The sequence below is a fragment of the Trachypithecus francoisi genome, unplaced genomic scaffold, assembly GCF_009764315.1.
Source record: "Trachypithecus francoisi isolate TF-2019V2 unplaced genomic scaffold, Tfra_2.0 Lachesis_group0, whole genome shotgun sequence".
NCBI classification, from domain to species: domain Eukaryota; kingdom Metazoa; phylum Chordata; class Mammalia; order Primates; family Cercopithecidae; genus Trachypithecus; species Trachypithecus francoisi.
In genome coordinates this window covers 22,979,920-23,007,237 of record NW_022681453.1, presented here as the reverse complement: position 1 = coordinate 23,007,237, position 27,318 = coordinate 22,979,920, and the positions used below count along the sequence as shown (strand labels likewise).

At 43.8% G+C, this 27,318-nt stretch overlaps 1 protein-coding gene and 1 long non-coding RNA gene across 3 annotated transcripts in view; one reads left to right on the top strand and one right to left on the bottom strand.

Annotated features, from left to right (window-relative positions):
* The window catches only part of CACNA2D3 (calcium voltage-gated channel auxiliary subunit alpha2delta 3), a 967,057-nt gene that overhangs the window by 175,512 nt on the left and 764,227 nt on the right, over window positions 1-27,318 (bottom strand). For both annotated transcript variants that reach the window (XM_033210152.1, XM_033210151.1), the window contains 9 exons: window positions 22,811-22,882; window positions 22,486-22,547; window positions 21,035-21,102; window positions 16,496-16,541; window positions 16,236-16,333; window positions 13,746-13,839; window positions 10,401-10,496; window positions 4,456-4,577; window positions 1,505-1,585 (listed from right to left, as the gene is read on the bottom strand). In XM_033210152.1, the coding sequence (XP_033066043.1) occupies window positions 1,505-1,585; window positions 4,456-4,577; window positions 10,401-10,496; window positions 13,746-13,839; window positions 16,236-16,333; window positions 16,496-16,541; window positions 21,035-21,102; window positions 22,486-22,547; window positions 22,811-22,882 (739 nt within the window). The remainder of the gene's footprint in view (window positions 1-1,504; window positions 1,586-4,455; window positions 4,578-10,400; window positions 10,497-13,745; window positions 13,840-16,235; window positions 16,334-16,495; window positions 16,542-21,034; window positions 21,103-22,485; window positions 22,548-22,810; window positions 22,883-27,318) is intronic.
* On the top strand, window positions 117-27,272 carry LOC117083017. The gene is made up of 7 exons (XR_004436901.1): window positions 117-213; window positions 4,368-4,660; window positions 7,086-7,222; window positions 22,954-23,193; window positions 24,732-24,870; window positions 25,567-25,611; window positions 26,161-27,272. It is a non-coding gene; the product is annotated as an uncharacterized LOC117083017 (long non-coding RNA).

The following is a 27,318-nucleotide window of genomic DNA, read 5'->3' as shown; positions in this document are numbered from 1 at the left end:
CTTGGACAGAGGTGGCTGGTACAGGCACAGTGACCTTAGGGCTCATCCTTCATGATGACTGAACTAGAAACCCAAAGAAAGGGCTTTAAAAAGAAATTGCAAACAGACGACCAGATATTCTGGCCAGACCATGTCTTTGACAGCTGCTGCATGTGGCCTCAGCTCCCGGGAGATAACATGCCTTCAGAATTAGCTCGCTGGACCAGCCTGGAGGTAAGCAAGTCTGACCTCCTGTAAGCATAAATAAATCTTGTTGAGTTAAATGATCCTGTCTCCCACTTTCCTCAAGGAACATGAGACATTAAGTGACAAAATCTGAAGACAGCAACTGTGAATCCTCAGAGCCCGTATCTCCTGGCTGATTAAGAATAGGTCTGCTTAGTTCAAGACGAGCCACAGGTCAGATACATAAGGCTGTCATCCTTGTCATACCCAGTAACTCAGAATAACCAGGGCAACTATCCCCAGATCTTTCAACCCTACTAATACAATTATACATAGGCCAAGTCAGAAATAAAGTTGGGGAGGGGGAGGTAGTATTTCCTCGCCAAAGAACAACCACTTCAAATGGGTCTCCTCCATCTGCGCCATCTGCACTCCTTCCCACAAATATTCAGTATGTGAAGACACAGAAGTAGATGTTCAAAGTCATCCTAAAGTACAACTTATTGAGGGAGACTGCTGGAAAACAAAAATTGCTCTCTTTAGTAAACCCAGCCAATACCAGGACGGTGCTTGCAGCATATCATCCACCCATCAACCAATGCCTCCAAAGTGATCAGAATAAACCATGTGCCAGACACACCCTCGGGCCTTGTTTTTGTATCAGCATTTGTCTTCAAAGAGGGCTTTTTGGTAGTTGCCAGCCCTTTAGGCCAAATGCCACCAATGAAAGCCCCTGGCCATCCACAGACAACTGCTGACACTCCTAAAAAGTGAGAGAAATGGAAAAAGCCAGAAACAGGACTTCTCTGACAATTTGAGACTCTCAGTCATGTAATATTTTGGCTTTCCCCTGGTCCCAAACCCAGCACCTGCAGATACAGCTACCTCTAATTCTCCAGGGGGATTAGGGGGATGAAAATCTCAGTCTCTCTGGAGAAGGGCACATTTCAGTTTGTGTTTGCCTAAAACAAACCTGCAATTTCCTTGTATGCCCACTGTCATCCTAATGACACAGAAGCTGGAGATCTGGAGTTTACTTTGAATGAACATGCTACCTACCATCGAGAAATTCTCCTTGGCACATACTGACAATTTCTTACTGGCTCAGTTTAAGGATAAAAACCCTGGGAAAGTTTTCTGTTTTCACATCAACCACCACCAGCTGTCAGAGTCTTGGTTTGAAGGAGATGACACCAAGCTGAGAAGGAAGTAATTTAAAATTGTTTTCTCCTTTGAAAACCTTTTTTGGAGGATAAGCGTGCTACGTAGAAGCAGCCCACTGGCCGGATGAATGGACACCATGCTTACTTTGTCTTCATGGATTGAATCCATTATTTACCTGCCACCACAGGAGATTTCCGTTCATCCAGGAGCTGGATGGATGTACTCGCGGTCACCACATTGCTTTTATTGACTGGTCCTGTAAAAAGAAAAAACACCACAACAAAAATGAAGATAATTACAGTGTACACGTTAAGAGAGTAATCATATCGGTCCACAGTCACCAATTCTGCAAATTGTTCCGGGGCTCGGTCCCAGGCCCCAGAGTCTTCTGGGGTGTGGATGCCCTGCCTACACTGCCAGGCCATGAGTGCAGTGCTGCGAGTCCTCCCAGCTGAAGGAACCAGCAAGCGGAGTTATGACCACCAGTGCACTGGGGAACATCCAGCCTCTTCACGTCGAAACCATTGACTACCATCGAGGGACCACATTTTTTGGTAATCTGTGGTTTCAAATTGCAGTGTTTACTTGTGTCAGTGGTCATATTTACACTGCCTGTCTAAATATAGCCATGAAGAGCTATATGAGGGCTTTGAAATTATTTTACGAGTTGGCGACTTTAGCTCTGATTCATTGGTGAAATCTTTACTGATCTATAAAATTGTAATTTTGAGCTCAGTTTTTCTGGGCAAAATTACTCTAAACAGCGATAGAGCTAGAGCATAATCTTCACTCCAAACTATTATTATTCTGGCAACAATATGGCATTAGTATTAAGAGATTTTCAATTACCAGCAATGGTTCCAATATCCATGAATTTAAAGATACTGAGCACAAATTCTGAATGCCTGGAGTTAATAATTTAGTCCAATGCCCACCTGCTAAAAGGTGCTCAATGCCTCCAATTGAATTGAGAAGCAGGGAAAAGTCAAACCTGAATTTGAATACACTTACGACCAAAGCAATGAGAAATTTTCTCCTGGCCCAAGTTTAAGCAGCAATAAAAACCAGTTTCTTTTCTAGTTTGCATAGGTATTCAATACATAGTAGAGAAAATAAGAGAGAACTCAACCACAGAGACTTGTAGTTGGTGATTTTTAAGATTTTCCCTGACTCTAAGGGGATTATGAAATGTCCTAAGATGTTACGTCATCTGTAACTTTGTCATGAACAAGGTAAAACTCACTTCATTATACCATTACATTGAAAGTTTGGTGAAAATCCCAGTTACCAAAAACCAATCCAACAACAGCTTCAGTTAACTCGATGATTCCAGAATCAGAAGAACAGCAAGCTAAGTTCTATTTTTTTCTTTAGAGGACTGTAAAAACGAAGTCTTAAGAGATTGCTTGATAGAAGACAATGTTATTATTCATAGGTCTGCAGCAGAATGAAAAAGTTCACTGTCTCTTGATATTTTCAGCAATAAAGTATGGTGCAGACAAGCATAAAGAAAGAGCTTCAGGCCAGGTATGGTCCTAGCACTTTGGGAAGCCCAGGAGGGTGGCTCACTTTAGGTCAGCAGTTAGAGACCAGCGTGGCCAACATGGTGAAACACCATCTCTACTAAAAATACAAAAATTAGTTGTGTATGGTAATGGGCGCCTGTAATTCCAGCTACTCAGGAGCCTGAAGCAGGAGAATTGCTTGAACCCAGAAGGCAGAGGTTGCAGTGAGCCAAGATCACGCCACTGCACGCCAACCTGGGTGACAGAGCAAGACTCTGTCTCAAAAAAGACAGAAAGACAGAGAGACAGACAGACAGAAAGAAAGAGAGAGAGAGAAAGAAAGAAAGACAGAAAGAAGAAAGAAAGAAAGAAAGAAAGAAAGAAAGAAAGAAAGAAAGAAAGAAAGAAAGAAAGAGAGAGAGAGACAAAGAGCTTCAGACACCTGGAAATTTGTATTTCAGAAAGCACACATAACTATAAGCAGGCATACATACAGGTCTATTAGCAAAGGAACACAGACGCAAAGAATCTTAGACCTGAAAAGAATCTAAGAGATAAATCTAGTCTGAAATCCCAACCAGCAAAGAATCTAATCAATAACATTCAGTCTCTCCTTAAATATGCCCACTGATGAGGGACTGTCTTCCTTATGAGTCCACTCAACCAATTATATGAGCACTCTTTGTTTTCCACAAATTTCAAAAGCACCCTTTCTGAAAACATTTTCAGTCATGGAAATGAGAAAGCACCAAGCCTTAGGGAGGAGGATTGGGCACAAACACTGGAGAACTTCCCTTAGGATTGAGTTAGGAGTATTTGTAAAAGATTAATATGAAAGGAACTGATATATGTAAAATATAACTACAGACTGAACTTTCCAGAGCAACCCAAGTTTACAGAAGTAGGTTTCATTCATCTCTCAAGTTTCTGCAATAAGCAGTATAGAGTGAGCACCCAAAATACCAGATGCATGAGGCAAGGAAAAAGAAAACGAGGAAAACTTAAGCATTTCCAGTATGCTTTGCTTCTAAAACTAGTCGAAATAAGATAGCATTCAGTTCTTTTTGGAGGCAGGTAACTTTAATTTTTTATACTATCATATCATAAACTCTTAGGACTGAAAAACCAATCAGCTACATGCCTCTCATTGGTGACTGCAGGCTCCTGTCAAGAGAGCACATGGTTATACAAAGTCAGTCCTTAGTCCGGCATATCAATTTAAATCAATTCAGTTCAAACGGGGAACAGTGGACCTCTGCAGGGATGTGACTCACTGAAGGTTCTGGCAAGGGATGCTTGAATTTTCTCTAAGTGGGGCCATGACAACATTTAAAAAAATTGACTGACAAGTTTGTATTAAAATCCCATAGGGTGCAAAACATCAGCCCTCCTTCCTGAAATACATTTACATAATTTGGCAAAGGAAAAACCTTCCTTTTCTTTGAGGCTATTACGCTTATGGAACAGGTCACTGGTTCAAGGCTGACCCAATATTCAGCACTGGCTCTGAGGGTTGAACTTGATTCCTTTCAGCATTCAGGCAGCTCCTCAACACCCTGCACACAATGCCCAGACCCACTGGACCAGACAGACAGAGACCGCCTCCAACAAGGGCACCCACCAGTGCTGAACGGGATCGAGTAGACGAAGCTCCCTGGAATCTGCTCAGCGGCTCTTCGGTACCAGAGAGGGAAATGGTCTGCGTTAAAAATGTTCTCCTTGTCGCCAGCTTTCAGGAAGTCCCTTGAAGTGGAAAAGAATCAGAAGAACGTGCATCACTCAGCAGAGTAAAGGTGGCCCTGGAGCACCCCGACAGCCTTCATCACGTAAAACCAGTGTTCACTTTTAGAACCCCAACTTGCCTTTCTCAGTATACAGGGGGCCTGACTTAACACTGGGCACCCAGATTATTCAAAAATATCTTGCAGAGCTCTGGGAGTCAGACTCTGAGTGGGTAAAGCTTTGTCTGGCTTTAAAACCCAAACATGGCCGGGTGCGGTGGCTCAAGCCTGTAATCCCAGCACTTTGGGAGGCCGAGACGGGCGGATCACGAGGTCAGAGATCGAGACCATCCTGGCTAACACGGTGAAACCCCGTCTCTACTAAAAATACAAAAACTAGCCGGGCGAGGTGGCAGGCGCCTGTAGTCCCAGCTACTCGGGAGGCTGAGGCAGGAGAATGGCGTAAACCCGGGAGGCGGAGCTTGCAGTGAGCTGAGATCTGGCCACTGCACTCCAGTCCGGGCCACAGAGCGAGACTCCGCCTCAAAAAAAAAAAAAAAAAAAAAAAACCCAAACATATATACTGATACCCTTGGGAGAATCAACTTTTTTTTTTTTTTTTTTTTTGAGACAGAGTCTCGCTCTGTCGCCCAGGCTGGAGTGCAGTGGCACGATCTCGGCTCACTGCAAGCTCCACCTCCTGGGTTCCTGCCATTCTCCTGCCTCAGCCTCCCGAGTAGCTGGGACTACAGGTGGCCACCACCACGCCTGGCTCATTTTTTTGTATTTTTAGTAGAGACGGGGTTTCACCATGTTAGCCAGGATGGTCTCGATCTCCTGACCTTGTGATCCACCCACTGTCTCCCAAAGTGCTGGGATTACAGGCTTGAGCCACCGCGCCCAGCAGAGAATCCACTTCTTAAGTAGATCTCATTCTTCTTAGAGCGAGTGTAAAGAAGGTAAACCATGCTTCTCTGAAAAAGTGCAAAGGAAGTAAAGGTGAGCCCACACTGAGATCTTTACACCCTTCTTCCCTCACCTGCCTCCTCTCTGGACAAAGAGGCCTGCTCATGCCCTCTGTGTGCATCCCTGCCCTCTACTGACTCCCTGCCTTCTGCACAGAGAGCTTGTCTATCGGAAAGGCTAGGTGCATTCTTCTTTCCATCTTTTCCTCTCAAAATCACACTCATTTTCAAAGTGCGCCTCATCTACCATCTACCCCATGAATCCAGAGACACGTGCAAGCTGTTGCCACACCCTGGGCCCCCACACTCTTGGTGACTTTCCTATAGCCTTTTATTTAATTTTTGGCCTGCACAATCATCATATCCCCTCCCCAGACCTCCCAAGATTTCTGAGGACAGGAGATTTGTTCACATGTGTGCACTCTTCACAGAGCCTTAAGCATACTCAAGTCCCAAGGCGTGATTATTGACCTGACATCCCTCCAGAGATTCACATGTGTTCTCCAGGACCTGAAGTGCCTTATCTTAGCTGATACAGTGCAACTCAGGCGGTGGGGGAATGACCGCCTGGTTAGACCACAGTCTGCTGCAGACATTTTTACGGAAGGGAGACCAATCAGGGGATAACGTTTAGGTAGGGAACAGGCCATCAGTTGAAGCAGAAATGGCACCACTTTCAACCCAGCAGTTTGCAGCATAGATTTGGATTGCAAGGACCGTGGAGGGAAATTTTCATGCTAAGTTGTAACTGGTTGGTTTCCTGAACTTGGCACCCAGTTCAGGAAAGCATTCTATAGTTGCAGGGTGTGTCTAACCAGCGTTCCCTTTACCCTTCACCTCTACCAAAGACGGAGTGCCCACTTTTAGAGAAGAGGCCCATGCCATTGGAGGTCACCCTCCAGGTTCTTAGATAGCTCTGGAATCTACCTCCCTATAACTTGTATTAGCATGTCTTTACTCCTTTCCAAGGTCTGGGACCTTCCTTTTCCCAATATTATCAGGGCCTGGCTCTTAGCAGGCACTTGGTATATGCTTAATGATCACAAGATAAATCTAATCTCATATCCAGATAAGAGCTCCTCCAGTATTAAACACAATTTCCTATATCTTCAAAAATAAAATTTCTCAATTCTTTTAAATTCCTTTGTCTGTATGGCCATCTTTATGAGTGCTCTACTTTGTTAATACTGCTATAAAATTTTGTGCTCCTAGAACTGGTAATTGCAGGTCAAAAATGGTCTGACATAGCATAGCTGCTTGCATTTGATCTTGACTCTTACTGACAAAATGACTCTCCAGAAATTAAAAATGTTTAAAAGAAAATTTTTTAAAAAGCACTCTTCTCTCATTCAGAAGGCCAAGGCCAACTTTGGAGTCATGTGCAAGATTAAGAAAGTGCAGAGATCCCCTGTGCTATCTAGAATGCTGGACGTCAGGACTTCCAGGCTCATCTTGGTAGACAAGCTCTTCCTTAGGCTGCTGTATTCAGTGATAATGTTTCCTGATCTAAAAGTCATCAGACGTCAGGAATACTGAAATTTTAGCCTTTTCATTTCTTTCGCTAGACATGAAATTCTTCATAAACCTGACTTGGACGGTGTGAGGAAGAGCCTCCGTTGCCTGGCCCATGGCAGGATACATTGCTGCTTTCCACACACAGGTGCAGCCACGGCTGATCAGAAGGTGTTCGCACTCCCAGCAGGTCTGTTCAGTGGTCATTACAGCTAAGAGGTGCCCTGTCTATGCAGCACAGGTTAATGTTGCCACAGGGGGCCTTTTTCAAGAGTCATAGTAGATGAGATGGTAGCTCGGTTAGAAGGTGTGAAGTGGTCCTCAGATGGTGACATTCAGGCTTTGTGGGTGGCTGGCAATAGATCTGGAATGCTGCACATCTGGGTGCCCAGTGCCCTGCTGCCCGGGACAGTGCTGGCACCCAGGCCAGCCAGCAGGAGCCTGCAGTACTTGATCCCCATTAGCCCTGGTGTCAGTGTGAAAGGACTGAATTGCCGGGAAACCCTGGAGGCCTCTGCCAACTACTGGGCAGCGATTCTGGAGGAAACGGGAAGGAGCGACCTGAATTTACAGAATCCCAAAAATGTTCTTCAGGAGGAAAGATCCCTCTGGGTAAGGTGAAAGTCTCCTCCTGGATACTGGGAGCTACTGCAGTGGTGTGTCAGGCTGGTCTAGGTTCTGGGAAGAACTGGGTGACTTTGAGTGAATAATTGAGTCTCTGACCCCCATTTACTCATCTACAAAATGGGAACAATAAAAATGCTGCATTTTCCCAGGGTCCTATCAGAATTACATAACACCATATGTGAAAGAGTGTTATGGACACTGAAAACAGGCTCTAACAAATAAATGGGATTCTTAAAGCCAGAGCTTCTTTTGTTCTCAGTGGTTGAAAGGGCAGGGGTAAAGTGGTTACCCTATAAACTTAGGGCTGTATGCTGTGAAGGCAAACATCACTGGTGATGTGAGAGGTTGTACTGAAGGCACAGAATGTATTATAACTCTTGGGGGTGACAGCCAAGTTTCAGTATGATTGACCTACTTCCAAATGCAGGTGGCAGGGGTATGGGATGAAATCTCAGTGTAGGAGACTGATGATAGTACGAGATAATTGCAGGGTAGCAACTTTATATTATCAAGTTCTCTGCCCAATACTTTAAGCTCTGCCTTTCACGCCCTAGTCAAAAGCAAAAACTAAACCAAAAGTCAGAAATGCTAAAAACTTTCTCAGCCTGGCTTAGAGAGTGTATCCAAATAGCTGGATCTTGACAAATACCATTTGACGGGAGAGGATAGGCAGGTAAGATCTTAAGACAATAGATGTCAAGGTGCCTCTATATGAAGCAAGGATAGGAGTTTCTTGAAGACAGAAGATTTCATGCATCCAAACTGTCAATGAGTACCCACTCTGTGGGTCATGTAATGCCACAGAGAATAGAACACACAGTTGTAGGAATTTTTAGCTTCCCAAAGAAATTTTTCATCCATAAAAAAAAATTATTTTTGAGACAGAGTCTCACTCTGCTGCCCAGGCTAGGGTGCAGTGGTGCAATCTCAGCTCACTACAACCTCCACCTCCTGGGTTCAAGTGATTCTCCTACTTCAGTCTCCTGAGTAGCTGGAATTACAGGTGTGCACCGCCATGCCTGGCTAATTTTTGTATTTTTAGTAAAGACAGGGTTTTACCATGTTGGCCAGGCTGGTCTTGAACTCCTGACCTCAAGGGATCTGCCTGCCTCGGCCTCCCAAAGTTCTGGGATTAAAGGCATGAGCCACTGTGCCCAGCCCATCCATAATTTTTTCTGATCTTCACAGTAACCAAAATAGATCATTGCTCTCACTTTTCAGGTGGACAGAATGAAGACACCCAAGTGAGATAAGCCAGGTATATACCTCCCAGCATCCTTACTATGGTCCTCTGTCTTTTAAATCTGTCACAATAACACCGCTATCAGACCAGCAAGGTGTCATGTTTTATTGTTACTGTTTTGCAGCTTTTCTTGTTTCAGTCTCAATACCAGCAGCAGACTTTCTCATTGGGTATTAGAAAAAGAATTCCCTTGTCTCCTCTTGCCTATCTGGATCCTAACAGGAGAAGGTAATGTGTATCTCAGCACCTCTAGTACTTCCCAGGAACTTGCTCTCTGGAAAAGCAATTGAGGGGGGTAAAATGCTTTAAAAAGGCCTTAAAAATCAAGTTGCAACTATAATCAAACTTCATAGATGATAAATGTGAGTATCAAGAAGGTCAAAGTCCTGGAACAGAATTCAAAGCCAGTCTCTTAAAATATCTAAACATTGATTGATCTGTCATTTACCAGACTTGGTTCTGTAAGGTTATATGGTGGGCGTCAGGGCCTCATTTAGCAGATGCAAACAGCACTGTCACGTTCCAAGGAAGCACTGCCTCCTCGGACCCCTGAGGAGCCAACCCCTCTCAAACTGGCAGCTACCCTGTGGCTTGGTTATTCACCTGCAGGTACCCTGAAGGTTGGGGTAACCTCTGTGGTTAACCCTCTGTGGGGTAACCCTGAAGGCTGTGGTAACCTCTGCACTCACACACAAACTTGCAAACGACTCTCAAACTTTCTGAATCTTGGGACCCATTTGTCCATGTCTTAACAATCTCTCTTGCTTCAGAGAAAATAAATTGAAAAAACTTATTAACAGACTCAGGAAAGACTTCACAGTCTACCTACTAGCACTGGTGAAACACCAGTTTGATGCGTTGAAGGCCTGTGGCTCTCTGAAGATACAGGGGCTGAGCATCTGGGTACTAGACCCAGAAACTCTCTGCCCACCATCCATCCAGGTCTCTTTGGAAGTCCAAGGAGACCCTGTCAAACCCCAGTGTCCCCAGAGGGCCCACTCCTGGGTGTGGAGCTCTGCAGCCCCTCAGGCTAAGCACAGAGGCACAGAGGTTTATTAGTAAAACATAAACAAACAAACAGGACTTGGAACACTGATTTTTGTACAGGCAGGAGGAATTCCTCAGCACAGCTACAGAACAGCTGAATACCCTGAAGCCATTTGTTACAAGATGAGTGTTTCCTCCCTCTGGCGGCTCCCCTAGCAGCCACATCACCTCCCAGAGTTCTGAAATGACTCATCAGGGCGGGAGAGGACTCCAGGACAGTGGACAGAAGCCAACAAGCGTGAGGAACAAAGGGTGGTGGAAGGGCTAACAGGCAGGTGAAAGCACATGCTGGGGGCCCCATGGTAGAACAGAGAAGAAAAATCTCAATAGGCCTGGAGTGGCCTAAATTATATTTCTACCAGTAGTGGAATCAAGAAATGAAATAAGCTTCCCTTTGAATGTTCCATTTCAGGAGCTCCCTGGGCCCCTGTAGAGGATCCCTCCTACTTACTGATTGGTGAGTTGCTCAGCCCCGACAAACAGGTTGATTCTGGAGAGGCCCGTGCGAGTGCCGAGGAAGGCAACCTCCACGCCCTTGTCAGAATTCCTGAAACAGAACAGCGGACGTCAGAGGAAGGCCTCTAGACAGTAAGCAGATAATGCACTGCATTTTAAGACTCACAGAATGTTTTACCAAATAGTAGTTTTGAAACTTGAACTTTAAAAGAAGTTATAGAAACACACACACACACAAGCACAGATTGCCAACTTGTATCCCTAACAAAAGTTTTCACAGTAATACTGGCAGGAAAAATGAAGAACTTCCTGCCAACAAAAGCAGCATGCGGAAAAAATCTACTTCCAACCATATACACATCTTTATTTCAAGGTTCTGGGTGCAAGTTCAAAGAGATCAGGCTAAGAATGGGAAGGATTACGGCTTAGGACTAGCTTTTTGCATTAATGCTACCAAGTTTATTCTTGGTCTTGAGATCATTTGTGGAATCTGCCATTAAAGCAACTGAGCCATGGAACCAAGTTTGCAGCATCCCACAGCCTGGAATTCCACGTGGTTGGAATTGGTTTTGACATCCACACAGTTGTGGGGGCACCCGCCTATCACTTCTACCAGATCACAGGCCTTGTTCTCACCACCAACCCCAAAGAGATGTGTAAAGAAATGGCTTCTTCTGATAGCTCTGTAGGAGGCTACACATAGGAACTCTAAGAACGGCCTTGGCAAGGAAAACTAATATAAAAATTCACTAAATATCATTTTGTTTCAACTTCCAAGGCAAATTTTATATGCTTGAGTGTGTTCTTTAGGAGATTTGCAAGGCATATTTCTCCTGTGCAAAAAGCAAATGGCCTTTCTCCACAAACACATAATTTTCTTTTTTTTCTTGAGACAGAGTCTGGCTCTGTCGCCCAGGCTGGAGTACAATGGCGCAATCTCGGCTCACTGCAACCTCCGCCTCCTGGGTTCATGCCATTCTCCTGCCTCAGCCTCCTGAGTAGCTTGGACTACAGGGACCTGCCACCACACCCGGCTAACTTTTTGTATTTTTAGTAGAGATGGGGTTTCACCGTGTTAGCCAGGATGGTCTCGATCTCCTGAGCTCATGATCCGCCCACCTTGGCCTCCCAAAGTACTGGGATTATAGGCATGAGCCACTGCGCCCGGCCCACAAACACATAATTTTATCCTACAATAAATATATGAAGAGAACACCAATTCTTGAGCTTGTTTCTCTGTTCTAAATGCTACTAGCAATTTGATCCAAAGCATTCTCCACATTATCTTCAAAGTAAGGTCATTTGGTTACTTGATCTTTGATGAAAGTCAAAGTGGTGGATGCTACCTTTAAGTATTTAAGGGCTGAATAAAAACCAACACTATGCATTTCTGCTTGTAGCCTACACCAAATTGGAAAGCCAGGCTGTCCAATCAGTTACAGATGTGGACTACAAAGCAAGTTACCATTTTGGAAATCTTTAGTATGTGTTAGGAATGAATCAGCAACCTTTGCTCAAGATTTTGAGTTTCATGAGAGCTGAAAAGAAACACTTCAAGGTTCACTAGAGAAAGAAACCCCAGGATGGGCTCAATTATTTGCCAGCTTCCCGGGAAGTAAGATCTATGCCATGAAGGCAAGCAGTCCAAAGACACCCCTAATCATGAAAATGGCAGTCTCTCTGGGGCTCCAGTTTTGCATATTAAACAGCCTACCTGACATCTCCATTTGGGAGACTTTCAGCCATTTTAAGCTCATGATGTCTAGAAGAGAGACTGGCCATGCCCAGCCCTAAACCTGATCCTCCCCCAGTGCCTCTTGGGTTAGCAAATAGCACCATCTGCCCAATAGCTCATGATATAAACCTGGGAATGATCCTTGATGGCTCAACCTCCCTGCCCTCACAAGACAAACCCATCATCAAGTCCTAGGGACCTTGCCTCTGAAGCAAGTCACAAGTGGACCTCTTCTCTCTGTGCCCACTGCCCTGGTCCAAGTCACAAATCCCTGGGAAAACTGGGAAAACTGTAGGAACCTTTACTATTATTCTTACTCCATTACCTTCTGTTCTCCACACAGAAATAGGGAGATCTTTTTGTAAAATGCAAATCTGATCATTTTCTTCCCCTTCTTAAAATCCTTCAGTGATCTTCCAATGCTCTGAGTATAAAATCCAAAATCCTTAAGCTGACTCCCAAGGTCCTGAGCCATGCAGCCCCTCTGCAGCCTCATCCTCTGACATCTTCCAGTCTATCCTCTATATGTCAGCTGTGTCCACCTTCTTTAAATTCTGCCAATGTGTCAAATACTTTCTCATCTCAGGGCCTTTGTATGTGCTGTTCCTAGAATGCTGCCTGAACCTTGAACTAGTTCCCATCTTCCTTCTCCACTTTAGATCTGTTACACTTTATGTGTCTTTACTTTTCCTTCAAAGCAGTTATGATTCTTAATAATACAGCACACTATATACCACAGGTGCCACGATGTTAAGGGCTCTATCTGTGTGGTTTCTCTCTATTTCCCCAACACCTCACTCAGAGTCTGGCACATAACAGACACACAGTCAAGACTTGATGAGTGAATGAATGAAAATGAAAACAGAATGAATGTCAGGATGGAAGGGAAGATACAATGAGGGAATGAAATACTGAATCAGAAAATGGAGAGAAACATGATGGAAGGGAAGATAAAATGAGGGAATGAACTAAGGAAGAACAGGAAAGTGGAGAGAAATGAATCATGTAACACATGAAGATATAAGAGAAAAGGAATGGTTCTTCCTTTTCTTTTTAATCTTTAATAATCTACTTAAATTAACAATAGTAAAGAAATAATAATAAGCTGCTAAAGCAGTTCTCATCCTAGTCTTTGATATCAACTACCACGGCCTTACCCGCAGCCCCTCCACCCTCCACTTTAGAAATAAAACCACAGGGTTATATCTGACACCCTATGAAATCAAGCTCTCACTTCTCCGTCCCACTCAACCTAACCTGGCCCAGATCCCAAGCTCCCTCAAGACTGCAAAGTAGAGAGAGCTGTGGCGAGGCAGGAAACGAAGTTCCCTTCTGCCTCCCTCTCTCTTGGAAGTGTCACCCTACCTCAGCGTACCAAATTTCATGTAACGTTAAAACTCAAACAAATTATATGTCAAAGCCAGGAGCTTGCCATCCAAGCCCGAGCCGCTAATCTGCTCTAGCTCTTGTGGTTTGGAGCTTGGGGGAAAATTAAAGAACTTTAACACCAGGCTCCTAAAACAGTTTAGTTCTTTAAACCATAACCATATTTCAGAGTGTTGGTGAGGAAATGGCCATGAAAGGAGGACACGTGCAACCACTTACTCAGATTTGTTGAGGGCCAGGCTGGTCCAATATGCTTCAATGGGGGCACTCACCACGGCATCAAAAAGGACTTCTTGGATCAATTCTTTATCACCTGTTGGGAGGGACAGACAAGAGGATACTTTAGCAGGGCTGGAAGAGGGGCATGAGAGACACTCATGGGCTCATTGTGCAGTGTCTGCAGGCTACTTTCTCATGAGGCGTGTTGCTTTATGAGTTAAGTTCCCACCAGTTGAAAATACGAAACAGTTCTGACACCCGGTATGACTGCAACACAGGAGCCTCTGAAGCATTTGGGCAAGAAAGTAGTCAACTGAGAGGCTTGAGTGTCTCACACTTCCGTTTCCTGCTTTCTCACCCCATCTTGTGCTTCCTGCCATGGACAGCATGCTGAGTCCCAGATTTGGAGGCCACAGGCCAGTACTCCTTGAACACTTGGCTGTCATCATCCCTATCTCTGTCCTCTCCTAAAACTGAAATTATTGAGCACCCTGAAATTCTCAGCCTGTTGTCACATGGGAAAGAGATACCATAGCTTAATAACCACTGGGATTCTTATTTTGTGATTCCTTCTATTTAAGAACTGTTTCATTTTATTTTTATTTATTTGCTTATTTTTTTGAGACAGGGTCTCACTCTGTCGCCCAGACTGGAGTGCAGTAGTATGATCTCGGCTCACCACAACCTCCGCCTCCCGGGCTCAAGCCAGTCTCCTACCTCAGCCTTCCAAGTAGCTGGGATTACAGGCACAGGCCACTACCACGTGGCTAATTTTTGTATTTGTAGTAGAGATGGGGTTTTACCATGTTGGCCAGGTTAGTCTCAAACTCCTGACCTCAAATGATCTGCCTGAATCCGCCTCCCAAAGTGGTGGGATTATAGGCATGAGCCAACGTGCCCGGCCAAGAATCGTTTCATTTTAAAGGAGAATGTCTGTTCCCATCCAAAGGGACTCTTGGTAGAGCTCTGTGGAAGAGGCCAAGGAATGAGAGCATATGGTAAGTCTAGGAGAGGCATCCTAGAAGTCTCAAATCACTCTGCAGAGGAGGACAACTAATTATCCCATGAGACAGGCCAGTCCTCACCTTGACTGGGGGGGGAAAAAAAAAAGAGCTTTACGGAAAAGCAAAAGCTAGAAATAACTTATCATCAGTAAGACAATGAATATATTAAGTTATGTAGTGGAATTCTATATAGTAATGCAAATAAATGCATTAAAGCTAAATGATCAACACAAATTTCAAAAATATAATGGGTGAAAGTATAAGTTGTAATACATATATATTTTATGCACATATTGTACATATTATATATAGTAATTCATATAATATACCATACATATACAGTTTAATATATATTTTAAAATAATAAAATTGATGCTACATATTGTTTATAGATACCTACATTTGTAGGAATAGCATTAAATTATTGAGACTAATGAACAAATACAGAAGGTCATTCTCTTTGGGAGGGAAATGAGGCTGAGCAAGGTCCCAGGGACTTCAACCTTATCTGTAATGTCTCATTCCTTAAAAAGCACCTGGAGTAAGTATGGCAAAATATTAAGACTGCGTAGAGCTGGATGGTGACTACAAATGTATTATTTATATTGTCCCTGTACTTTTGTTTTTTAAATACGTCCTTAAAAAGTCAAAGACAATGACATATTGGGCTCGTAGGATATCCATCTGATCCTTTCTCCACCAGCACGTATCCCGAAAAGTAAATCCATTCTATGGAGATGTCATTTAGTAGTTGGATAATCTCCTTACACTTCTCATAGGATTACATATGTAAAGCACTTTTCATGTCATTGAATACATAATGCTTGTTAGATGTGGGGGCAGATATCATGATCAGTTTTGGTGGCTCTCCCCCTGCCCAAACCGTAGCTACTGGAGTTATCCTGTGAGAGTATAGGGTCTGCTCCTGCTTTTGAGGGGCATCCCGGGCTGCTGCTGCTCTTCCTGTCTCTTTTGCACCAGCTGAGAGATTTCTTACTCACTGAGCTCCCCTAGAAGGGGATGCTTGATAGGTAGGACACTCAGCATGTACCACACTGAGAGGCTATGTGACCCTGTCGTGACCCCATTCTTGGGAGAACCAGGAGACCTAGATACAGCCTTGAATGAGACACATCCTACTTCCAGCCTTGGTTTCTCATTTGCAAAATAAGGGAGATGAGCAAATATTTACAGTCCCTTCCAGTTCTAACATTTCCATCCTATTCAGTTGCTTGACTAAATGGTTCAGAAGGGGACAAAGCCCAGTGCAAACAATTAAACCAGGATTGGGGATTCTGTGCAATTTTTCATAATCCACATTCTTTCTCCTGTTCCTACAGGAAGCAGATGTTTGATGGGATTTCATGTGACTAATAATCTCTGCCAAAGCAAAGCTTCCCTTAAAAACTGAGGCCAAAAAATAGTTTTGAGTTCATTATCCACCATTACCCCTGAAAACACAACACACTTTTGAAGGCATACTCACACTGGAGCAGAGGTTCTTTGCCTTTGAGGTAGAGCTTAATCGCTTCCAACTGAGACAGATGGCGGTGCTCAGGGTGTAGGTCAGTGTTGCAGTAGGACCTAAGAACATGACATGGCCCAAAAGAAGAGCATGTCAATATTTACAGCATCTGCTTCCTTTGCCTTGGAACCAGGAAAACTGGGCAAGGCAGCACAAACCATGCAGAATCAAAGAGGGCAATGAAGGATGCCATAGTCAAGGAGGGATGGTTTAATTCTTACCATTCATCTGCCAAAGACACATCGGGATGTTCTAAGTCATGCAGGCCTAGGGGTCAAGGAGAAGGGGTTCATGAGTAAGTACCACTTCCCTGATCCTCCTGTGCGCTTCAGATATTCTAGGGTAGGGCTGTGGGGTGGGTTAAGGGTAGATATCAACCCTAAGGGACCTGCCTTGGAGTAGGGACTCTGAGCAAAATAAACGAGTTCCCTTCCAGGCAGGACTCTCTCCCCATCTCCACCTCACTCAGCCAGCACTGCCACCTTCCCTGGCTGTTCATCCCAGGAAAACCTTAACCCCTTGAAGACAGAGGATACACAAATGAGTCTGGAGGGAGAAGCTTAACAGGACTGTTAGAAACACTCACTCTGGTGCTCCATTGAGTCTGAGTTGGGAACCGGGCTAGGCCACTGACCTCCTGTGTGATGTCATCAGGTTACTTTACTTCTCTGAATGTCAGTTTCTTCATGTGAAAAGCAGATATAATAGTCCCTAATTGATGTGTGGTTGTGAGGGTGAAACTATAGGTTGAACAATATGAAGTCGTCAATACTCAACTGTTTTTGAGCGGCAAAGATTGCTAGTTGTTACACGATCCTAAGTGAAAATGGTCATCCTTTGGGAAGGAAACTAGGGGAGCTGGTGCTTGCAGGGAATCTGGGAGTTTTTAGAGAAGGTTCCAGACCATCCTGTCTCTGCAAGGATAACTGTTTCTTTGCACTTTTAAGTGGCTTGATCTTAATGGGTTATCAGCAGACATACACTTCTGAATGATGACCTCAGGAACTCCCATGATGCTTATAGCCTGTTTTGGGAAGTTAGTTTCTTAAATGACAGATAGCATCTTACTACACTCAGGACTCCAGTTTCCTTCTCAAATACAAATCTATGAAAGAAGTAGCAAAACACTAGACCTATCACACAATTCTGCTTGATTTTATAGAAAACAGAGAATACATTAGAATGAACACCATTGCATATAATCCAAGTGGGCATATCCAGGCTCCAACACCTATAGGCTGAATGACCTTGGGGATGCCATGTCAGCTTTTTGAGTTATATCTACCATGAGATACAAGTAATACTGCATCACTCACAAGTGCCAGAAAACAGTTAAACGGGATAGGGATTAGTCCCTAGTGCAATCCATCCATCTGTGCAGCCTTTCTTCTTTTTTTCCTTTCCCAACCAAACAACTTTCCTTCCTTCCTTTTGCCCTCCTCCCATTCCTTCCTTTCTTCTATAATTTTACTGAGCATCTGCTATATGCCAGGTATGATTCTAGGCCCTGAGAATATAGCAGTGAATAAAACAAGACAAAAATCACTGCCTTCATTGTATTTAATTTCTAGTGGCAGAAAAGAGATAGTAAATTATATTAAAATTTAACTTGAGAGCATATTAGATGGTGGCGAGGGCTAAAAAGGAAAAAGGAACATGCAGCAAGAACAGGGAGGACCAAGAGATAAGGAAGGAGAGAGAGAGAGAGGGAGAGAGGGAAGTGGGGGGGGGAGGGAGGGAGGAGAGAGAGAGAGAGAGAGAGAGAGAGAGAGAGAGAGAGAGAGAGAGAGAGAGAGAGATAATTGTAACTATATGGAGGTCAGGAAAGGCTTCACTGAGAAAGTGACCTGAATGAGGCAAGGAAGAGTCATGTAGGTGACAGGGAGGGTGCTCATAGCAGAAGGAATAACAAGTGCAAAGTCCCTGAGGAGGGACTGTACCTTCCCAGAAAACTGGGTTAAGGGTGTCAAGTCTGGTTTTTCTAGCTGCAGTTCCCATCCTCCCAACCTCATTCACAAAATCCTCTCTGGCTATACTTCATAGGACCTATAAATGAAACTCAGAAAAGATGAGATCTATCAGGAAGATCTTTTTGACTGCTTCTTCTCTGGGTTCCTAGGGCACCAAGGAAATTTAATTGTTCTCTTATTCTTTCACCTCTGAAGTTGGTCCTTCTGATAAAAATCACATCTACTGATGATTTGAACTGCTGACAATAATGACATAAGCTCTAATTTGTTGAACAATTATCATGTGCAATACATATAAAAGATACAAAGTGGCCAGGCGCAGTGGCTTACGTCTGTAACCCCAGCACTTTGGGAGGCTGAGGCGGGTGGATCACGAGGTCAGGAGTTCGAGACCAGCCTAACCAACATGGTGAAACCCTGTCTCTACTAAAAATACAAAAATTAGCCAGGAGTGGTGGCATGCGCCTGTAATCCCAGCTACTCAGGGGGCTGAGGCAGGAGAATCACTTGAACCCAGGAGGTGGCGGAGGTTGCAGTGAGCTGAGATCACACCATTGCACTCGAGTCTGAGCGACAGAGCAAGACTCCATCTCAACAACAACAACAACAACAACAACAAAAGATATGAAGTGTTGAAAAAGATTAAAAGATTCATAAAAGAAACAATTTCAGCAGGTAGAACTATAGCCCACACCTTCAATCTCAGTAATGACTTTTTATATTTTTGACCAAAATCTACCTATTTGCCATCTTTGTAATCTCTGGCATTGGCAAAGCATGTGGAAAATTCCTACATTCTGTAGGGAGTTATTCCTTATTGAAGATCCTATAGAAGTGTGGTTGCCAACCCCAAGGAACTCCTTCCCTCTCCAAGAACAGAACAATAATCACACTATGGCTCCTGGAGATGATAAAACCCTCTACTAGTTGGCCCAAGGGGAAGCAGCTTTCTTAAGTCCTATTACTCAGCAAAGCTGGCAGGATTGTCAGGCTTTTTATTTACAGAGGACCAACAGAGAGAGGAAGATATGACCTCATTTGTGTGGATAAGCAGCTACTCTCCCCCTTGCTGAGGATTTGAGCTAATTTCTTGCATAGTGGTTACAGTTAGCTCTGAAATAGTATGTGACCGCTTAGCCTCACAGCTGTGGAACATACAGGAAGAAGAGAGTGACTGAAAAAGAATCCAAAAGACAATGCAAAACAACTGTGTGTATCTGTGTCTCCATGCATGCGTGTGTGTGTGTATGTGTGTGTGAGAGAGAGAGAGAGACAGAGAGAGAGGAAGGGAGGGACAGGCCCACGTATTGAAGACTGACCAAGGGAACAGACCCATGAGAGGCAATTAATCCCTTAATAACCTCTCCTTCTATTGTTCTGATCATAAGTTGTTTCTTCAGTTTGACCTCACATGGCTTAGACATGAATTTTCTGGCTTAATGGGCAGTGATGTCCACAGAGCCAACAAGGCCCATAGAGCCAGAAAATTCTAGAAGTGAAAACATGGTCCTGAGAACACATCCTGGAGAGTGGCTTGCCCAAGTCAGAGTTGCCTGTGTTCTCTGGTGTGTCTCTGAGAAGAGAGACCACACGGTTAGCTCTTTGGTGGGCACACTCTGGGTCCTGCCCAGCTCACAGTGAGCCCCTCTAATTTCCTTTCTGCCCCCATACAATCTCACAATCACTTGGGAAGCACAAACCAACATCCCTGAAACAACACAGGCAGGGACCATCGGCAGTAAACCAGAGGCTATCTAGGAGTTTGGTGTCTCAGGGAACATTCACCTCCTTCCTCATGCCGTGTGGCATCACCTGAGAGCGCTGTGGATGGCCCAGCTTCTGGAAGCTCACCACACGCATGTGTAATCAGTTCTGACCAATTAAAACTTGGTTTATAACTGACCTTCCTATTCCTGACTGTCCTCCCTATGGATATCCAGAAAGACTACTGTTCTGGGCCAACTCCTTCTCTGTGGACATGTAAAACCTAATGACCTGCAAGTGAGTCACTCGAGGCAACTCAGGGAGTGGGGCCCTTCAGAAACGATGTCTACCATCCTGTGAGCTCCTAATACTGGGACAGGTAACCTCTCTGAACTACTGGGTAGTTGGGAGAAGAAAAGGACAGCACGTGTGACAGCAATTTTAAAATTTAAAGAGCTATCACAACTGCTCCTGTTTGCTGAGAGTTTACTGTGCCTCTGTGCTTTATGAAGACAAGAGAGTCTGGGAACTTCAAGGTGCTACTTACTCCCTCTGACCTATGTAAATCATTTAAATGATCACATTTCTCACGGCAGTCAGGGCTGCTGTGAAACACAAGTGAAATATGTGGCTCAACTGTGTAGGAGAGACTAAGGCTCTCATGTCTCTGTTTTCATGGTTTCCCCTGGGCATGAGTTATTTCATAAATTTGTATTTCTCCCAAGTACCGATTTTTATGTATGAGAAGAATATAGTTGAGGGATGATTCCTATTTACTTATATTCTGCTTTCATCCACAAAGCTGTTAACTATGAGTAACTCACAGTCAATAGCATTGTGGATGAAAGCAGAATAGAAGTAAATTAAATCACAACCCTGAATAAGAATTCCTGCCATTCTGAATTCTAGGCACAACAGGGAAGAAGAAAGATATTAAGAATACCAAGTAGGCATTTGTTTGAGTGGAATGTCCAAGGGACTGGTCAGAGGTGTGGACAGATGAACAAGTTCTTCAGCTAACTCAATAGCTGGCTCCTGAGCTTTCTTCCCACACCAAAGGATAAGACGAGCCAGGCAGCATCTTACCTTCTTCAATGGTTACATTCCCTCGGAAGAAATATTTCCCATGACCTCTGGAGAGCGCCACACCTAAACTGTGCGGAGAGACAAAGCAGATCTTGAAATCCCTGGCATCAACTCGAACAGACTTGTAGGCTAACATTTTTTAATTTTTCATTTTTCACATTTCCATTTTATAATCTGTAAACAATTTTTCCAGCCGTTTACTTTCAAAACCCCACTGATTATCACTGGTGTTGGTTTTTCTTAGGTTCAATCAGCTGCTTCAAAGTAACTTCTGATTGGAAATGCCAGCAGCAATTGGCTACTCTTTGTGTTTTCAGAGTTGTGGCAAACTCCTCGCCCTTCCAGCAAGCCCTTCTCTCAGATGCCCTCCCAAGGACTATGCGCCCTGCTCTTTATACACCCTTGCCCTGCATTCAGCCAGAGATGGGTCTCTCCATCCCCTAGAGTTTGGGACTCAGGAAATTGACCCCTTCTCAAGGGTAAAAACAAAAACTTCCTCTACCACATGAGTATAACCACATTGGTGTTGCAGGCTTCTTTGCCCAATCCTCTCCCTAGTCTAATAGGTTTTTCACACTCACTGGTTTGATTTAAGATCCATTCTGTTTTTGTCTAAAGCAAGAGACTATGTTTTATAAAACATAGTCTCTTACTTTAGAAAGACTACTTGGCAAACCCACTTAGCAGCTCATGTGTTCCTTGTTTGCTCCTGGTTCCACATGGAATCCACCCATGATCCTTGGCAGTTTAGGACAATAATGCTAGAATTTATTTTTCAGATTATTTTATAGTCAGTAAACTCCTTCTCTCCTTAGCTCTGAGACACCAGTTCAGGAACATGAAGCAGGCCTACTGAAATAAATTTTTACAAAATGAATTACAACACTAAGTTAATAGTAGTGGGAAACTTCAGAATGCTACATACACATCTGAAAGCAGGCAATGAGGCAAAGCCATTTTTCAGGACTGTTACAAAGAGAAACAACAGATTCAGAAGTAGACAAGCACACAAGGACAGTTCAGAGAAATGGAAACAGAGGCACAACATGTAGGGATGGATATGCCAACCCCAGGTTTGAAGGACTGTTTTTTTTTGGTCATGGAAATAAAAGGTGAAATGGAACTCACAAAGCAGCAAGTTCAATGGTTAAGGACCCTGGTAACCCTCTGCACTTGTCTTCACCCTTAGCGGGAACCCCAAAGCATATTTGCTTGACAATGAGATGCAAAGCCACGGCAGATTGAGTGAGTTCTCCTAGGTGAGCCTGAACCATCTCCCCCCCTTCTGGAAAACAAAAGCAGCCTGGGAAAAGCCCCTTCCTCACTCTTTCCAGCCTTTTGGCAGGGTGTTTGGTTATCTTCAGATGATGAGTTCTGAGAGTGTCAGCAGGTTTTGTACAAACACAACTGATGGGTCTGATGGAATGTCCATGTATTATGGTCAGCTCTACCTGAAAGGAGTACCCTTGATGTCTGTATAATAGTAGTCATTTGTCATCACCAAAACCCGTTTCTAGATTGAAAAAAAAAAAAAAAAAGTCGTAGAGAAAAGAAAACATGGTTAGTCTGCTAAGTGAAGTCTTCAGAAATAAATAAAAATAAATGGACACACTATGATCAGGTTAACAGTACTACATGAATCTTGTTTGAGATAAGTAAAGACAAGAGAAAAATGATCTCAGCGAAAGATATTTATTCCAGATATAGCTTTCAAAGCTAATTTTTCACAGTGGTTTGTTTTAAATTAAGCGGCAAAAATGTTTGAGAAAAATGTACCCCTTTGTCCACTGTCTTCTTCACCTCCATGGAAAACTTCCCCGTCTTTCGATTCACCATAGCATTTCTCAACTAAAATGATAAAAGAAAAGTGTTAGTTCTTCCCTGGTTTATCATGTAATCTGGACACCTTGCATCCTCAGCGTGCAGTGGAGCCTTATACCTCGAAAACAGAGCTGAAGAAAAACACCCAACTGCTCGTGTACAATGGGAGACAGGCTAACAACAATAAATAAGGGACCTTCATCTTCAATTTGGGGAGCTCGTGTAAACTTCAGGACAATAACAAAAGAGCCTCGACAATACTGATGAATCCCGGGAGTCAGAGAGTGAACTCCTGGAGACTTGCTAAAATGCAGAGCAAGAATGTCTCTGGGGACAAGGTACATTTTCAAAAAGGGTACTGATTGTCATGGAGAAATCACTTTTCGAAACATAATCGAGTTAAAGACGTTTTCCTACACAGTAGTTAAAAAAAAAAAAAAAAAAAAAAAAAAAAAAAGGCCAAGCATTTGGAAGACAGGGGTTAGCCTTTCCTAAGATGAATCATCTTTAAATGCTCTCTGAGAAATCTGGGTCAATTAATGACCTTGCTGATGAGGCAGTGAACAGGAGCGACCCTGTATCTGATTTTTTGGAGGTCCTGTTTAGGAGCAGTGAGCCTGCCTCTCCTCCCCCACCCCCGGCTGACCTCATCTAATTACACGTGGCCCTTCCATGAGTTCAGAGGAGGACAGCAGACACGGTGATGAAAGATGTGCCGTCATGGGCACCAAGGCAAGACGACAGAGAAGGCCAGTTAATGGAATAGGAGCAAACGCTGACATGCCACAGCCTGTCAGGAAAGGTTCTCTCCCCACCCCTCTCTTGTCTTTTTCATCTTTTCCCCTTTTCTCCTTTGAGGAGCTTGAGTAAGATCTGGCCGATAGAAAACTGCAACACTAGCAAGCAACCTAAATTTGATTCAAGGCTGTGTAGATTTGGGTTTGCAATCTCATCTTCAGTGTCAGTGAGTAAAGGCATAATTTTTAGCTGGAGGCATGTATAAAATAAAACATATATTTTACTCTAGATTTTTTTTAACAACACATAATGGGCATTTCTGGAAATGTTTTCCCATTTTAACTTTTGTGGTTTTGGACATGGAGAGCTGGTCCTAATTAAGTCTACTTTCTAACTTTTAAGAACGGCTCGATTTATCTTTAACATGGTTTTCATTTTTCCTCTTTCTGGTGCCTGCCTAAAGCCATTTGCGACCTTCTCCTCTCACATTCTCCAGGCAAACTAGAGATGAGGTAAGCCTCTCTGTGTCTCCATGCCACCCCGCCCCCAACTCCCAGTAGCACAGAACAATCAGCATGGGGGTCTGGGAGTGTCCAAGGCCAGGGTCACTGGTGCCTCCTTTAGTCTTGCTCTTTTCTGAAATCATAACCAAAACAGGTTATACGTATTGAACCTACTTGTGAGGCAGGATGGCACTGTAGTTAAGGAATGGACTCTGGAGCCAAAGCTTTACGATCTTCGCTATCTCGATCACTTACCATCTCTGTGACTCCATTTTCTCTTCTGAAAAATAGAACTAATGCCAGCACCCATCTCATTAAGTTGTAGTGAAGACTGATGAGTCAATATTTAGAAGAGTGCCTGGTGCCTCCTAAGCACTCAATACATGTTAGCTATCCTCCATCATCATCAACACCATAGTCAACAGTGTCTTTATCATCGTTATCCTCATTACCATCTTCCTCATTTTCACTTAGTGTCAGGCACCTCTCAGTAGCTTAAGGCATCAGGATTCGGACTTGAGTTTGCTTGACACAGATGCCCAAGCTCAATGTTTACCTTTCCAAGGTAAACTTTTTGACTTTGAACCATGTAAGAAATACCTCTTACTCTGATGATGCCCCATCTCCTATTTTAGTAGACTTCGTTGCTATGTTGCTCATGAACCACTAAATGGATTTTGTGACCTCTCTTCCAACTCCCCACGTTGAAAATTGCTGCTCTTAACTGCCTGTAGGTTTGCATAGACCAAAACGGAGACAGCCCCAGGTAAACAGGTAAATCACGATATCAATGTTCAAGTTTTGCCACTGACACAAGCCAGCTGTCCCGTGACCTCTCTGTGGCTCACTTTCTTCCTGTTTCATTCATTCTGTCTAAAGTGTTCATGAGTGAGGACTCCCAGACCCGAGGGATCCTGTCAGGTGCTATAAAAACGGAGGTCATCAGATTCCTATGAAATTCAGATACTACTGAGAGATACTACTTACTGAGCTCTTACTGAGCTCTTACTGTGTGTCAGGCACAGATTTTAAAACCCTCAAACTTATCTGCTGAGGTGCTGTTGTTATCCCCATTTTACAGGTGGAGAAATAGACACAGATAAGAAGTTTGCCCAGGGTAATGAGGCCTCTGCCTCTTGAGCCCATGCTCTTAACCTCTGCTTCCCAAATCAGAAGAGAAAGCACTTGGACAAAATTAAATATTTTATAGCATTAATATAAAAATCATATATTATTTCTGAAAAAACCAAATAAAATGTTTTAAAAATTGACCATGTCATAGTTTGAGGTCCTAACTTCCTGGCAGACTCTTCTACAAGCTCTAAGTACTATGATCTAGGGTTGATGGGAAGGTAGTTTTCTCCTCCTTGCCAGAGGAGGAAAGGGAGTTTGATGATTTAATAGACTGTCCTGTGAGAATACAGCATTGTGAGGCTGGATCATTCTAGAAATGTCACTTTTTTATCTTAGGAGGCTGTGGCTTGAGAAAAGGAGCAACTTGCCCAGAATTAGTCAGTGGCACCCCTAGGTTGTAAGATGGCAGAGGAGTCCTAAACACAGGCCAAAGTGATGGGGAAGAGTAATGCAATCTGTCCCCACCTAGGGCAGGGAAGGTGTGATGTTCACTGCTTTGAACTTGCCACTGCCTGGATTTACGACAGTGAACAACTGGAAAAATGCAAACGGCCTGGCAGAGGAAAATTTCCAAACAAGTTTTGATGTGCCCATATGTTAGCATATTATGTAGTCATTAAAAACCCCATGTGCAGCTGTTCAACTTAACACATAGAGAAAGGCAAATTAAAACATCAGTGGCATACCTTGATTTTTCCGTATCAGATATCAAGCATCTGCAAGTGTGATAATGCAGTGGACATTAAAGCAGCTTGTACCACAGTGTACTCAATAAAATAAGAGGTAAAATCTCCTCAGGCTGAAAATACTCATCTGGCGACAGTAATAGCCTCTCTGCTCTCTGGGAACCACCCCTTCCCCTGGGCCCTGCACTGTCCAGTTCAGATGTGCTTCTCCAGAGCCCCTGGTGAATCTGTCTCTCTTCTGCAGTGCTGAAGCTGCAGCTGCTTGGATAACCACTCAAAGCACCCACTTTCCTGCCAACCTCAATACAGCTGGAAGCCATGCTTCCTGTTTCATTGTTAGCCTGCTACTCTGACCAGCCATGTTACAGCTCATTAAAGAAGCTTTCTCCAGAGATTCACTGGCCACCTTAAGTTGTGTGTATGATTATGGAATGACAGCTCATGCTCCTAATGGTTGCTCATTGTCCACATTAGAACATAAGCCTCACCTTTTCTGGTGCACAGGCAGCCTGCATTTCTAAGCCCCTAATGACGTGCAACCACGGACAAGCTGGTGGATTAAAGAGGAAGGGAGACACAGTGGATAAAGAGGTCTGTCATTCCCAAGCAAGCATTGAACCAGCGTAGGAAAACAGACTTGGGCATGGAGAACCTGTACAACAGTCTCTCTCTCTCCCTCCTCCCCTGGGTTTGGAGCAGGTGGGTTTGGAGCAGGTGGGGGAGTGTTGTGATTAGTTTGGGTGTCCAGAGCTCAAGCATGCCCTGGAGAGACACTCTGGGAAGGGTATAAAAAAGAATCAAATAAATGGACTAAGGTCTCAGAAATATGCCCCAGGAAAAAGGCTTTTTTGCCTTATAGGGCTTCAGGCAAAAAAGACTCCGGAGAAATTTTCCATCAGAGTCATCACGGGTATGAAGCAATGTAGTTGCCTAGAGGGTAGTAGGGGAAAAAAGGTTCATACCACAACAGAACGGATTGTAGTTAGATTCAAAGTAGAATCTGTGGGGCAGTATTCAAACAATACCATGCAGACAAACATCTGTTTAGCAGCTACTATGTGCAAGGCACTTCCCATCTTTTATGCACCCCGAAAGGAAGATAACCCATATACTATGCGTCACTGAAATAGAGTCTTCAAGGACTCCTGGACTCAAGGAATTAAGGGCTGTCTCCATGCAATATCCAAGTGTCAAGAGCACGGCTCTGTGGGCCAGGCTGCCTGAGTTGGAATCCACACTCTATGTCCTTAGGCCATTACATCCATTCTCTACCTCAGTTTCTCTACCTGTAAAATGGAGAAAACAAAAACACCCATTTCATAGGTTTACTGTGAGAAATAAATAAGTCCACTCATGTATATCACTTAGAATGGTACTGGTATATAGGCAGAGCTAATATATG